Raw genomic sequence first — 16,311 nt, forward strand, 5'->3', positions numbered from 1 at the left:
TGTGTGTGTGTGTGTGTGTGTGTGTGTGTGTGTGTGTGTGTGTGTGTGTGTTTTAATGGTGTTTTATCAATTTCTTTCAGCTTCCTCCCCCTCCATCCCTTATTACTGATGACTTCATTCTACTTGAATTCAATGCTTCAGTTTCTTTGGGGTAAACTAATAGATTATGTATGCGATGTTTGCACCACGTTGATTGAACTCATCTGGTGAGTTTGAACACAGCTCATGAGTTCCTGAAGGCAGCAAAGCCTATGCATGGGATCCAGCCACCATTTTCATCTCAAATTACTTGGAAGCAGGGAAACTGTTCAGTTTCCTGAACTGCTTTTCCTGCCTGCCCTGCCCACACTTCCAAAAAAAGCCACACAGGACTGTGTTATCCTCTCACTGTGATATTTTTTCAAGTGCTCCAAGAGAATGTATTTAAACATTTAAAAATATAGTAAATAAAGAGAACAAAACCTATTTTGAAGGCTTTAACATAAGATAACATTTAAAGTACAGATGATTTTTTTTTCTGCATCTCTAGTTTACCCTCTGGTGTGTTTAATTAAATCATTAAATGGTTCATAATAAAAAATAATTTTGAAAATACAGAGGAAAAATAAAAGCTTGTGATCCCCCAGGATTTGTATTACGCAGGGGTATCAGTTGTTGCATGTCTGCTTTGCACCAGGAAGGCCAGAGCCTGAAGCCCACCGCTATGGAGAGCCTGAGAGGGACAGACAAATAGGAGGCCCAGCCCGAGCCTTCCATTGACTTACGGTTTCATTCAGGAAGACTGTTTCCTTCCAAACCTTGCCAACTTACATTTTCATTTCACGAATTCCTAGGACAATTTTTAAATCGTTTTAAAAGAATTCCACAAAATCAATGGTCTCTTACTCTTGCTTTAAAAAAAAAATCAGATACCTGAAATTTAAAATCAGTTACTGAAATTTCATCTCCTCACCTCACACTGTCTCTCCAAACTCACTTGCCCCTCAAAGCTATATCATTGATTCACACACACCCAGAAAACATAGTTAAAGGACCTAAATTTACCTGTGGTATGTTTTTGTCATTTGTTTTAGTGTAAATTTTAAAAAGCCCCAAGGTTGAAGTCAATGAATGGGACTGTATATTATTCTAATTGCCTTTGTAACTGAGAAAGGAAAGGAAACATTCATCTTTTGATCTGGGTCCTAGATAGGGAAGATGAAAGAAGCTGAGGACCACAGCTCATTCCATCTGCTGGCCTTCATTTCATTTCTGCTTGGACTCTCCTTGGAATCATCTTATTCATTTGCCCAGTTTGTTGAGCACCTATTTATCTGCTAAGACTCAGCTACAGTGCTACCTACTGTATAGAGCTTTTCATGTCATCTTCCATGGTCTGCGTTCACCCTATCCAAATTTAATCACTCACACAGATCCCTGCCATAATGACCTGTACTGTGCTATGTTCTTTTCTGTCTCCTACCTCTGAGACTGTGACTTTTGCAGGTAAAGATGAAGAACTGTTCATTGTTACATCCCCAGTTCTTGGTACAAGAGCTCGCACAATAGGACAAATGCCTCAAATGATCCAAAGAAGTTGAGAGATAGTTCCGATCTGTATATCATGCTTCTCTTGCTTCCAGGACCTGGATTATTTCATCTGATATTTGTTCTTCTTAAATGACCATGGCAAATCCATCCAAACCCAAGGGAGCTACTTGCTAAACAGAGCAGGGCTGGCTGAGTTAATTACTGCCGAAAGGACTGAATGATCTAAGAGGAAACAGTAGATAAAGCAGAGAGAAGAAAACCTTGGACAAGCAATACCAGCACCTATTCACAGATCACCCAGTTTTCCCACCCTCTTCTGTTTTTATCTTTGGTGTGATTTTTACCTTCCTTCCTTCTCTATGCATAGGCTGTACACACATATTGACCTGCATTACACTGTCACCCCCTACAAAATTCCATGAGTCTCATTGAAATGCACAGTGGCACATGCCACCTGAGAAAATGAGACACCACATTCAGATCTTACCACTCTGTGTGTACGATTCCAAGAAGGAAAGAAACATTTCCCACTGCTTAAAAAGGTCAGGACTTTATCTTACCTTCTCATTTTAAAGCATTTACTAATCCCCCAGTCAGATGTCTCAGTCCTTACCTCTAAAGGCAGGTACATAAGGACCATTTTAAATTCATTTTTATTACTGATTTCACCATTTTCTTAGAATATTTGAATTGTATTATCAAACCTTTTCTATTTTGTCTCTCCATTTGTCTATCCTTCTCCCTTTAAGCACACTCCCCACACTTGAAATCTGGGCAAATACAATCATAATGTGTGTGTGTGTGTGTGTGTGTGTGTGTGTGTGTGTGTGTGTGTAAATGGAACTAGGTAAATTAAAGGAATGGGTGGCATGGGAAGAAATGGGTATGATGAAAGAGTGCCATTGATCAACATACATTGTACTCACAAACTGACATGTTGAGAAAACAACCCAGTTGCACTACTACTTCAGAAATGTATGCAAATGTATGTATAGATATGCGAATAATATACAGAAAATATTAATTATATATATTATCCATATATAATGCCCATATAGATAAACTTTCCATATTGGATGTCACCCCCTCTACTAGGAAGATCAGAGAGTGACTTCCATGTAATTCTGTCTGTTTATGTGCTGCAGTGGCGGTCCCGTGAGTGGAAGCAGCGATCGCATCCAGAAGCTTCGGAAGGAGTACTATCAGGCCCGGAGGGAAGGCTTCCCTTTGTATGACGATGAGGAAGCAAGAATGAGGCCTTCTGACTATGACCTCCACTGGGTAAGCCGATGCCGAATTCCAATCCTGAATACCACTTTACTGAAATGACTCGGAGCAGAAAGACACATTTAAGAATGTTCTGTACATCTCCGGTTGCATCCAGGTTTCTTGTGCTTTATAAATATGAACATTACCCAACCCACAGCTGGCTTCTCCCACAGAAGTTGTCTACATAAATCAAACTTCCCTGGTGTATGTGTCCATTCTAATTACTCTCCACTTCTTATTGCAAACTAACTGGTCTTGAGGGCAGCAGACCACCACCACTTTAAAGAGGAAAAGGCATCATTGTCACCATCCAACAAAAGTTAGTGCTAACCTTCCTTCTCTTAAACCTCAGATCTAGGGGCCCATATTAGTAGAATTTACAATGTAAGCCATCTCTTTGAAAATAGTTATTAGAAGAAAATTTCAGACAGGTGGTTGTCTGAGATATCAATTGTATATCATATCTGAGCAATTCACATTCCACTGAGCTTACTAGAATCACTTTGTTTTGAGATAAGGGGAGTTTTTGTATTAGAGGATTCATTTTGTCAAATCCATCAATGTTCAGGGAACAGAAAACAATATTATGACCACTGAGGGGTTATTCTGTATTTTCTGAGGTAGAATGATTCATTTCCTTGTCTTTTTAAAGAAGATAAGTCTGTGCCTACAAAATACACTTAACTCTTGCATATCCATACAAATGCCCATAGGAAAGATCGATCTTAGAGTTAGATTACATGGACTTGTCAAATAAGGTTCCTGACACAGAGCCAGGGCTCAGAGCTTGAAAGCTGTTGGCTCTTTTCCTACTGTTATCAAGGCAAGGCTGAGTATAATTGTGGTAGTGAGCTTTCTGTGATTATGTATGTATGTATGTGTGTGTATATATATATATATACATATATCTGTATATATACATTTGCACACCCTCTGATCATTGCTGCCTTTTATTACAATCTGAGTATTCATTGAAGAACCAAGAAAGAATCTCTGCTATCTCCAGGGCTCATTAAAGACACTATTCCTTTGATAGGTAAACCTATGTAAGGAGAATTTCCTTTCTTGGGTTTCACACTCATATTCCTACACACAGCATAGAGAGAGTGGAGCTGAACTCCTCAAACCTTATCTGCGGTAGCTCAAGGTAATGCATGACACATAGTTTAAAGATTGGTTTCCACATCCATCCCTGCTGTATAGAATAACTGTTAACTTCTCAGCCCAGGAGAATACTCTTTGTAGGTTGAGGTTTAAAATACTAACAGAATTGTCCAGTAAAGATCAGAGATCACAAGCCCATCAACGAGGCTGGCATCAGTTTCAGACTTGATTGAGATCAATTTACTACTTTTGAGAAGAGATGTGAATGACTTGTTAGGTAAGGCTCGGCTTCCTTCACAAACAATCCAGTAATAAAACAGAACCCCATATCCAATGCATTGTAAAATGCTCCATGTCAAAACTATTATGAATCCCATGAGCAAAATAAAACTAGTGAGTTTAGATTAAGTAGTCCTGTTTGTTTTGACCTTATTTTATATGATACCTTTAATTCAAGCTGGAAAGGATAAAGATGCTTAACCTTCAAGAGACTCAAAGTTTCCTCTCTCACCAAACCTGAGCAAGATGACAAAAATCTTTTGGTTGCTCCCTTTTCTAATAATTGTACTTAAATGCCAAGCAAGTGTGTAACCAGACAATCTAGTGTATTTAATTTGTGTTTCCCATGCCCCAGTGTGTTAAGCTTTGGCAATTGTGACTTGATTTTATGTTCCCCAGACAATTGGGGTCTAAGGCTTCCCAAAGAGATACTTGGGAACGGCACTGTCATAAAAGACAAATCTGCTTTGTAATCGCCTGAATTATTCCAAACCAGGGATCAGAATCTCCACACCCTTTCTTCTCCTCTGTCCATGCCAAGGAAAAACACTAGTACCTTTTGTCAAGTGGACGCCTGAGAAGTTATACCATTGTCTTATTACTTTAGGATAGATCTAAGAGAACAACTTTAGAAAGTTAACATTTCATTCCTGCCAATCCACTAGACCCAACAAAGCAGCTTTCAATGTGATTGCAGTTTCTAGACCAGGCTGGTCCCCAGCTCCACAGAGGTAATTGTTCAAATCAAATCCACTGTCCAAGAAGGTCAAAGTTAGAGCCCTGGGGACCCTTTGGTGCTCTTCCAGGTAGTCGACAAGAATTTGGACCCACATTGTCAAAATAGAGCATTGATTCCTATCACTTCTGTAAATGTCAAGGCAGCCCAAGCATGCTAACCAACCCATTTCCACCACAATCATGAGAAATACTTTCACAGGTAACACTCACCATGTGTCATCCATCAGGGCCATTGGACTGAAGATAATACCCACAGTCCTATCCTTCCAGAAAAGTTGGGAGCCAGACAGAGGGCAAGGAGAAAGATAAGTTACCTGACAATTGTAGTTCTCCCATGTTGTCTTCCAGGGTTCATTTCCAGGAATCCCTGCGGATACCGAACACTGCAGATACTCTAGTTGATTAAACAAATGGTGTAGCATCTTCATATAATTTACACATATCCTACCACATAGTTTAAATCATCCTCAGATCACTTATGATACCTAAGACAATGTTAATGCTACCTAAATGGTGGTTGTACTGTGATTTAGGAAATAATAACAGGAAAAACTCTGTACATATTCACAACATGTATGGTTTCATTTCATTCAAAACAGTCTTCAATGGTTGATGGAATACATGGTTTTGAAACTCACAGATATGGATGCCCAATTGTACTCTTGAAATCAGTTTAAAAACAGGTCAGAACTTTCTCCAAAATGAACTGTACTCTTTACCTGACTTACAAAACTGTAATCCCAGTGTACATCACCTTTATAATAACAATTAAAAATTTTATAAAAGGAAGTTCACAGAAATGCCATAATGCTTTTCACTAAAATCTGTAACAGAAGAACTTACAAGTTGAAAAGTCCAGGAAATTACTTTTTTGAGGAACAAGTCCTCAGAAGGCAGGAAGATCCATTCTAGTTTTTTGTTTTTGTTTAGTACAAGAAGGTTAGGTAGATAGAAGCAGATAATTGAAAAGCAAGGGCTACAGAAGTATAATATATAACACCACCTAGCCAAACCATGGATTTTTTTTTCTCTACTTAGATTAGAATTTCTCAAGCCCTTGGTTTTCTTCATTGTCAAAATATATGAGCAAACATACAATATATAATTCAACAGTTCTTGACAAAAATGGTCCAAAAAAAAAATGAAAGCATACGGGGTGGGGGGGGAGGATAGGAAGGGATGGGAAAGGGAAACAAAGAGGGAGGCTACAATGCTTGATAAGAAATGTACTCATTACCTTGCCCATGTAATTGTAACCCCTCTGTACAGTATTTTCACAATAAAAAATAATAATCAGGATAATCACTCAAAAGAATATTAGGATCAATAACTGCTTTTAAAACTGATTTTTATAAATGGTCCTGACATTCTTTCTTTGGCTTTCCCTGGACTATCTAGGTCTTCCCAAGCCTTATTGAATTCTCTGTAGTATATCTGCTCTGTGGCCTGAACCTAGCACGTCACTCCCTACTCCTTTCCCCACTTCTCTTTTCATTTCTCTTCTTTTTTCTCTATGTCTCTTATTCAATTTTAATAAATCTATTTGCCTAATCATAATGTGGGCCAAGTGCTGGTAACCCGAATACAGCACTCTCTTTACTTTGGATGAAGTCACAATCTATCTAGGAATACAGACATAAGCCAAAATGCCATAGACCAATGCCACATGTGACAAATGCTATCATAGAGAGAGGTTCCAGCTCTGATGTAAACTCAGAGCACTTGATCCTACTGGAGGCATTCAGAGAGTGTGGGAAAGCTGGAGAGACGATTTGGGACTTGACTCAGCCAATATATTTTGTTCTTTTACTCTTATGCTGGTCTTGTGTTTTGTCATTGCTGTTTGTTGTTGTTGTTGTGTGTGTGTGTGTGTTTTTACAAATAAACCTCCTTATTTATTCACTTTATGTGTTTCGAAATAAATGAAACACCTAGACGGTAAGGTCTGTAAATAAAGACCCGAGACCTTAGCAATCTTTTCAGCTGTTCTGTAGCTGTTTTCCCATCCATACTCAGAAAAGCTGTAAAGAACAGGTTGAGGGAATTTCAATAGCTCCAAGTGAAATGGCCTGGTGATTTCTTTATAGATCCAATTAAGTAAGAAAGATATGCTAGCTGTGAAGTGTTAATATTTGCCAAAAGAAAACATGATACCTGTTATCTGCTAGTATTTTTCTTTTCTGTAAAACTTGTTAAGACTGTCACAGTCCTCTGGCAACAGGCTGCTTTCTTCATTAGCAGATAAAGATTACCTGCTTATTTGACAACAGCGTGAATGTCATGTAATTTCAGAAAGGGGATGGCTCTGGGGTTTTCTAAAAATAATAGTACCTTTATTATTATCTTTGTCAAGAGCTATGTAGCATATGTCCTTATCCTCACCCTACCCCCTTTCTTTAAACTTTTTTTTACTAAATTAAGATTATGTTTACCTGTAAAAGAGGTCTGTGCATGACTGGATAGGAAAAGAAAATAAGTTCATTTGTGTGTGTGTGTGTGTAAATCGATGTTAAAACATCTATTAGCATAGAACACTCGGTCTGCTGCCATCAGAAATGTGGCACTGCATTTTTCTGGCAGTGGGGATTGGCTTGAGTGGATCATGGTTACAACAAAGAGCATTGGGTGAATAAATGAAAATATTGTGAAGGATTTGTTCGTTTTGTTATGAAGGAGCTTTAGGAGCCAACTTGAAGGAACGTGCTTGGCAGCTGATCTGCACGATGAAAGATAAATCCCATGTACTTGGTGGGAAGAAGAACAAGATGGTGAGATCATGCAAACCATCTTGAGAGATTTGAAATGGGTGTACAGCAAGTACAAAAACCATCCAAAGGTTTTTAAACAGAGATAAGAGTGTGAGTTCCTGTTGTCACTGGTCCAATTCCATAATTGAGGTGTACGTATATTTTCCTTATCTCCTCCTAAAAAAAGAGACTAACAAAAACTAAACAAACAATTCTGATTCTTCAGCTGGGCTCTTCTATTGCAACAAATAGAATTCTAATTTAATTAGTGTGTGCAGAAAAGGAAAGAAATCTATTGTCATGTCTGACTTCAAGCAAAACTAGGCTTTAGCTTCCCCAGGTAGGCCATTGGGAGTTTCTTTCTCCATCCCCCTGCTTAGCTATTTTCTCTGCAGGTTCAATTCTCAGTGAGATTCCCTCCTTCTCCCCCTCAGGCATATAATTGAAAGACAGTCATCAGCAGCACCTAGAATTGATTCGATGGCCTGATTGACAAACCTGGACCACAGGTGCACTTCTGAACCAATCTTCATGACTTGGCCAGAAAGGTCAGTTCTGGAACTAAAGCTAGAACATTACAAAGTCACCCTGAGAACAGGGAAGTAGAGCCAAGCCCATCCAAACTCCATGCACAAGCATAGGTAAAGAGGTAGACTCAAGATAAATCAAGGCTTTATTAACAGGAGGTAAAGTGGATGTTGGACATATTTGGAATGCTTTGACACAACTCCGAATATATATAATGATAAATAATTTGTCATTTTCCTACATTTTTAAGGAAAGAGAAATAAAAGCCCTTTCGTTATATGGGAATTTGATCATAAGATACGGGGAAGCAACATTTTGAGAGGTGGAATCGGGAGTCTTTATTAGAAAGCCGGCAACTGCAAGGGGACACATGTCCCCCCAAACTTGCAGCCTCAAATGCACTTAATACCGTTAGGAAAGTGAGCCACGAGGGTAGTAGAGCAGAAGAACAATCTCAACAAACCAGTTAACTCTAATGGAGAGTTGAAGAGGGATGCCATGGTGACCTGAGGAGAATCAGGAGACACAAGGCATGGTGCAAAATGGTGGCTAAGATGGTGGGGCCTAAATAGGGTCATGGTCAGGGGTCAGGGACACAGGGAGCTCAAGAGTTCAGAGTCTAGGGAGTTTGTGCTACAAGCCTACCAAGTCTAGTAACCTATTGTCCAAATCCCCACCCCTGCCTCTAGGAATTCAGGCATGCCATCACCTGGGAGTAGGGGTGGAGTTTCACCTCTAAGTTTTCCCCATCATCCACCCAGATGCCAAGATGGCGCCTGTTAGACTCAGTATCCATATTTCACTTGCTAGTCATAGATGTTCTTATTTAAAATTAGAAAGAAGTCTACTATCGTTCTCAAATTTGCTGTCTCTCTTTGCAAGGCAAAATGAGAAAGAAAGCTTATCTTTGATTGCTTATCTTTGGATTATCCCAGGAGCCCTGATGATTTCATTGAGTAATTTATGAATTACTGTCATTTGAATTTACTAGGAAGTTTAAGGTAGCTCAATAACCTCACTCTGTATCTGGTAAGAGAATTCAGGCAAGACACAAACATAGTAAAAGTGATAGGCAGGTTTATGAGAAAAGAAATATGACAGAGAAAGAGAGCCTATGGCAGAGATATACCATGGGGAAGATGACAGCTCTGTCCATCTCCACCATCTTGGCCATTTCCTCCTTAGAGAACTTGGCCTTGGGTGAAATAGTGAAAATTGTATGGCCCTCTGATTGGTGGGTCTCCTTTCTCTTTTGTGTGAGGTTGTAATTTTCTGTTCTGTCTGTATTTCCTCATTCTTTTGATCCTCTTTACATCCTCGTTCTTTGGAGCCCCTCTCAGCATTTCCCTGTCAGGCAGGTTTGGTTTTTGTGGGTTTTTTTTGTTTGTTTGTTTTAATTCTGTATAGGCCATTATTCTCTGGCTGGTTGCTTTTCTACTACCTCATATCAATTGCATTGACAAATAGCATTTTAGCTCATTTCATACATAAGAATTCACTTCTAAAGAAACATTAGAATTTCTTGACGGAACTATAAGTTCTCTTTCTTCAGGTAGATTTGTTTTGCTGTATCTTCATAAAGGTTATTGCTTTGTGACATGCATGTACTCTTCATAAAACAGCTTGAAAACATGAGATAAAATAAAGAATTAAAACCATTAACTATGTATGCAGAGAAAACTATACTTGGACTCTGATGTCAATTTTCTGTTGTATAACAAAATATCTGAGATAATTAGGGTTTTTTATCTGAGATAATTAAGTTTTCAGGAGAAAAGGTTTATTATATATATATATGTACATATGTATATAAATGTATATATATTATCGCAGTTCTGGAGGTTCTAAACCAGGGTCAGCTGGACACTGTTTTGGACAACACATCCTGGCAGAAAGTGAGTGTTAAACTGCTTATATTTTGGCCAAGAAGCAATCAAGAAGATAAAGGGGCTGGAATTCAACAATCTGTTTCAGAGGCAATGTCCCCCAGTGACCTAAAGGCCCACAGGTCTCACCTCTTCAAAATTCTATCACCTCTCCAAAGCACCATCTGGGGACTAAGCCTTTACCTGAGTCTTTGGAGGACATTCTAGATCCAAATGAATGTAGTTTCTTCCACACAGCAACCTCTTTTTTCTCCATGGATTAGCTCTCTGGAGCTCCATGGACAATCCCTCCCATTGATTGATTCCATATCTCCCTTGACTTCCAAAGCTGACATGAGGGATGGAATTTGTGCATCTAAATTTTGGAAAGTGTCATTGGAGGATGGCTAAGGGCTTCCCTCAGTTTCCACGTAAATCACAGGTCTTGCCAGGTGCCTCTGGCTCACATGTGTAATCCTGTAATTCTGAGGCTGAGATCTGAGGATCATAGTTCAAAGCCAGCCCAGGCAGGAAGGTCCATGATATTCTTACCTCCAATTAGCCACCAATAATCTGGAAGTGGAGCTGTGGTTCAAGTGGTAGAGTGTTAACCCTGAGCAAGTAAAGCTCAGAGACAACACCTAAGACCTAAGTTCAAGCCCTAGGACCAACACAAAAGTAACAATAATCACAGATCCTTGAGATTCATGCATTAAAATAATTTCAGGGTGCCTCACAAATGAGGAGTCTCACAAGATGAATGCTTTAGCCAGGAGTCATTTTAGTAGACTTTAGTATAACAGGTTATAGTAGGAAGATATGAAGAAGATCAAGAAACATTTCCTGCATCTTATGCAGGAAATAGGAATTAAAGACTCAGAAATAGCAGCTGTTATCTACTCTCTGTATTCTTTCTGAGCTAGGGGAATACAAACAAGTAAAATCCTGTTAGAAGACCCCCAACCAGTAGACAATGGTTCTGTGTAGCCAGGATGGGTGTTGTTTATTATTCTAAAAGATGGGCATGTAGCTGGTGCTACCCAAACACAAGGACAATAGGTGGGGTTTTAGGGCTTCCTTTCCCCAAATATTCTTCTCATTTTATCCATTTATGAAGAGTATGGTACTTTTTACTATTTTTCTGGAAAAGGTAGGTTCATATGGTCCTTCTGAGAAGCCCTCCAGTCTTTAAGACTTAACAAGGAGCTATCGTAGTTGAACCATTCTGCTTTCAGCTTATTCTTCTTAAAAAATATGATCTTTAAATAGTTGTACAAAGAAGTTATCATTTAACAAAGCAGTTTATGAATACAATGCATCTTGATCAGTGTCACCCCTTTCAAAATTCTCATCCACCCTTCCCAACCGCACATCCTCCCTTACTTTTCTTAATTCTATGGTATATATGATAAATTATTGACTCCATTCTCCCATTCTATGGTATATATGATAAATTCTTGACTCCATTCTCCCCCACCCTTCCCTCTCCATTTGTCTGCCCCTTTTCCCTTAACCCCCCCCCAATGTAATCATTTCCTAGTGTTTATTTTGTTGGGCTTTGACTTTGTCTTTCTAAGGAATTACACTATCTGAATTTTCCCTAAACTCTACCATATTTCAGTTAATACATTTGTAACAACTTGCATATCAAGTCTGGCCTTTTAGATATTTGTTTCAAATAATATAATTTCCCTGGCTCCTTGTCTGTTTCCTCCTGCCTCAGCAATAGTGAAAAACTGAAGAATGAAGAAGGTAAAATGAATTAAAGCTTTTGTTCATTTGTTTTGGAGTAGTGATGGCAGCCTTAGCCTTTTTACATTTCAATGTGGCTTTCAGAGGAACATATTGGCTATCTGGGAGAAGAACTGGAATATGTAACATGTGAGAGTCTCTAACTTTTAAACATAGCATCAATCATTTTGAAAAGGAGACAACAGGATTATAGGCAACCCTCAACACAGAAATAAACTGTGTTCCTGAAACCCATTTAGGAGCTGCCAATTTAGAGCTAGGGATGGATTTTCCCATAGGAAAATAAAAATGGTTGTTAGGGTCCCAAACTAGCCAGCGAAAGCCCAGTAAATCCTATAGCCTTGTGCTAATCACAAAACCATTACTCAGAGAAGGAGCCATCTAAACTAGGAAAGGAGGATATTTCCTTCTTCCTTTTTTTCCTTGGCCTATCTTTCTGATAATCTTAGGTCCTTCTCATCTGCCACTCTTAAAATGTCCCTCCCCAGGCTCTCCAGCCCTTCAATCTCCTGATTTCCTTCACTGTCCTGATAATTCATTGCAGCTCATCCACCTCAACCCTCATCCAGCATGAGAAGAATTCAAGCAAGACCAAAATGTAGTAAAAGTGATAGGAAAGCTTATTAGGAAAGAAACATGCCAGGGCAAGGAGATTTTATGTTTCATGCTGCTATAGAAAGACAGCACTTTGGTTCATCCCTCTTCAGTCATTTTCAGGGTAAAGACATGAGCCTTAGGTTTACCTAGAGGAAGAGTTTGGGACAAAGGACAAACATATGCATAGTTTGAGTCCTGATTACAGGTATGACCTGGCTGGTCATTATCATCATTCTGGTTCTCCTTGGTCCAGGAGAAGTTGTTATTCCTTTCATCACTGGAGGAGAGTAGTCATGGCTCCTACGAGATGATTTCATGGTTCCCAGGTACAACCTGGTCATTATAGATAATTGTCCTCATTTGGTGGTATCTGTCCTGCAAGGCTCTGCTGTTCCTTAGGAGTAGTTTTAGTCCTTGGTTATAAACATGTTATTGGTCAGCCAATAACTTGAAGTAACTGCAGAGAGACAGTTTTAGAAAGTATATCTTAGAACAAAGACAGACACAAAATATAAACCCAGATGCTAGGCTCTTCGCCAGCTTCCAGTTTGTTTGTGGCCACAAAAAACAGTTTAAATGCCTGTTACAAACACACTTTCAATGTGTTCTCTAAGGTGAGAACAATAGAATTAGCCTTTGAGATCTGACTATGGGAAATCCTCACTTCTAAGTCTAGTCTACAATTACAGTTAGATGACAATATTGTCTTTGAGATCTTGTGATCTCAGCCTCTATTTGAAGTTCCCTTTGCATTCCTCCGTGGCTTATGGCCTGCTGGCTACCTATCAGTGGCACCCTACTTCAGCCTATCTTTCCCCAAAGGGTTCTAGTATTCAAAGCTACCTCCACACCTTATCCCTTAACAAAGCTATATTCTGTGCAACTCCTCTTAACAGTTCTTTGTGGGGGACAAATAATCTGACCTATACAGATTGAAGGTGAAGTCTCAGAGGAGAGATCAGCAGAAGGGTTAATGGAACCCATCGCTGGACCTGACTATTCATTATGTCTTTTAGACCTGATGTTTTGTCACTACTATTCTACCAGTCACTGGCTTTTCTCTATCTCTCTCTCTCTCCTCACTTCTCTCACTCAGCTTACTTCTCTCCTCTCACCTCCTGCATCCCACCTCTCACCTCATCGCTCACCTCTCTCCTCTCTTTGTGCCAGTCCCGGGGCTTGAACTCAGGGCCTGGGAGTTGTCTCTAATCTTCTTTTGTGAAAGGCTACCACTTTATCACTTGAACCACAGCTCTACTTATGGGGTTTATTTTTTGGCCATTTATTGGAGAGAAGAATCTCAGGATCTTTCCCACCCAGTTTGCCTTTTAACTTTGAACCTCAGATCTCAGCCTCCTGAGTAGCTAGGATTGTAGGCATGAACCACCAGCACCCAGATGTACTTATCTTTTTTATGTGCAGCTCCCAAGCTTTCCCACATCTCCCTGTCTAAGTAGCTTCTGATGAGCAAAGGCCCAGTCTTGAAAACATTGTTGGTTTCTCCAATAAATTTATCCACACCTCTTCCCAAGGATGCCTTGGATTCCGGGGCTGCTGCATGTGGCTTGTAGTAGTACCTGTTGTTGCAGCTATTACTACAGCTACCAAAGGTTGTGACTCACCAGCCTATCTGGCCATCTACCCTGAAGACAGACACTTTCCCCTTGTCATTCTAACAGAGATAGATAAGATAGTACAGCAACTAGTCATTTGAAATTTAGCAGATCTGAAAAGCATCCTAGCACATTTTGTGAGATCACAGACTCTGAAGCAAGACAGCCTGAGTTCATATCCTGGCTTCATCACATACTAACTGGGTAATTACTTACCTCCGTCTCCTTTAATAGTCAGATAATGATACTGTCTCATCTAAGTATAGTATACTAAGTACAGTAGTATGTAAAGCACTCGGGAAGATGTCTGACATGTCGGAAGCGTCCAATAAATATTTTCAAATGGTTCACATACTGAGGTATTTTTAAGTAATTCATTCTATTGGCCCGATAACCATCCTGTGTTAATCTTTTTTGGAACTCCTGAACCTCTGATTATTCCACAGTCCAGGGCCTTCTTACCACACACATTGCATTGCAATAACCACAGTTGGCCCACTGTGGTTATTACAGTCACTTCAGGTAGTGCCTGTCTGCTTGGTTGTCAGGCACTTTCAGCAAATTCCATTGGTCTGAAAGGTCAATATCTATTTTCCTCTCTCCCACACACATACTTTTCCTTCTACAGTCCACTCCTTTCATCCTTGACCCTAGGGGCATACCTAATCTCTTTAATTAGCTTATGCTAAAAAATCAAAGACCAGAAGAAAGTTTACTTCAAGCAGGTCCTGCCTTCAGCTTGGCAAACAACCCCAAAGCAAAGGAAGACCAGTGTCCAGTTAAGGACTTAAATAAGAGGGTGTGTAGAAAACAAAGAGAAGATACACAGATTATTTACTCAATTACCCTTCTACCAGATTATTAACCAAGGCATCACTCATTCAATACTGACTCTACCTTGTAGTCATTCCAGGAAGATCTATCTTTAATCTTACTTCACAGATGAGAAAAAACAAGGTTCGAAGCCCTAGCTCCATGATCTCACAATCACTAGCAAAGCTACTTTTCATATCTGCACTAACTCTCAGTGAAATGAGAAAAGGTCCCAGAGCAGCTTTTTAGATCCTTTTAATGTAAGATGTTTGAAAAAGGAAAAGACAATCTCATATATTCCTGTATTTTTGAGTAGTCACAGTTCAAATGCACTATAAAAAGCTGTTTTCTTCCTCTGGTGAAGTACTCTTTATTTATCACTCTTAACTTGTTTTTGAACCCAATAGTGTTGAACCCAAACCCCAAGTTTGGTGTTGTTTCATCAGTTCTCTTTAAAAGTCTAAATGAAAATCATTCTTTTTATGTTGCAGTCAAATAAGTTAGCCATCTCTGGCTCAAACCCAAATCTACACAGCAACAAAGAAGAAGAAAAAAGAAAGTTCAGAACCACACAATTTTTCCATAATATGTCCTCCCCTCAAAGTAAAACCAACCTTATGATATGCTTATGTTAAAGTGGGGGAAAAAGAACACTTTCCTGCTTCTAATGAGCGATTAATTCCAGTTCAGGATGTCAAGTTTAGAATAAGTTAAGTTCCCCCAAACCACAACCGTTTATGTTGGATCATGGTTGAAACCCAAAATTCCAACTTCTACAATAATAACATTCTTTTCTTCTACTGCAATGGGAGAAATGACCATTTTATGTAATATAGAAGAACCCATGGCAGAAACTCCTATGAATTCCAGATTGCCTAAACTGTTCTCAAAGCTGTTTAAAATCAGTTGGATATGTTTTATTTTAGCACAGTTTGGGAGTCCTAAAATAAACTGTGAGCACTCAATCTTAAAATGAAGATGTGTGGAGCATCCATCTGACTGATATGTGTAGCACTTAAACCTGACAACAATGAAAACTCAGAGTAAGCTGTGCTTGTGTTCAGGTCTTGGAGCCATGACTATAAATCTATCAGGTCACATGACAGCCATCTTGTTCTTTCAGATGAAGGGAATTTTTGACTCAGTCCTTCTAAAATTTAATATCATTTGGTTCCTATTAAGGAGTAATGAACTGGTGTTATGGTGTGGGAAAGAGAATTCACAGAAATCTCTTGACAAATAGGCACGAAGGACTCTTGAATCAAAGAATAGAGATTACCACTGCACTATTGAAATTGCTCATTCTCCACCAGGATGACCACTTTGGAATACAACAAGAATGACATGTAGCTGATTCTGGGACTTTACAGCCCTCCTGAAAATGGTGTCAAGTTCCTTTGGAACCTTGGCATCACAATACTAGTTTGCAAAACATTTCTGAGGCTGTACAAAAGTTGATCATGTTGAATTTTAGGC

At 39.3% G+C, this 16,311-nt stretch overlaps 1 protein-coding gene across 1 annotated transcript in view; it reads left to right on the forward strand.

Annotated features, from left to right (window-relative positions):
* The window catches only part of Pard3b (par-3 family cell polarity regulator beta), an 853,966-nt gene that overhangs the window by 742,420 nt on the left and 95,235 nt on the right, over positions 1-16,311 (forward strand). Inside the window, exon 21 of the mRNA XM_013016080.1 lies at positions 2,676-2,811. Coding sequence (XP_012871534.1) covers positions 2,676-2,811 — 136 coding nt within the window. The remainder of the gene's footprint in view (positions 1-2,675; positions 2,812-16,311) is intronic.

Source organism: Dipodomys ordii, unplaced genomic scaffold, assembly GCF_000151885.1.
Source record: "Dipodomys ordii isolate 6190 unplaced genomic scaffold, Dord_2.0 Scaffold1, whole genome shotgun sequence".
NCBI lineage: Eukaryota > Metazoa > Chordata > Mammalia > Rodentia > Heteromyidae > Dipodomys > Dipodomys ordii.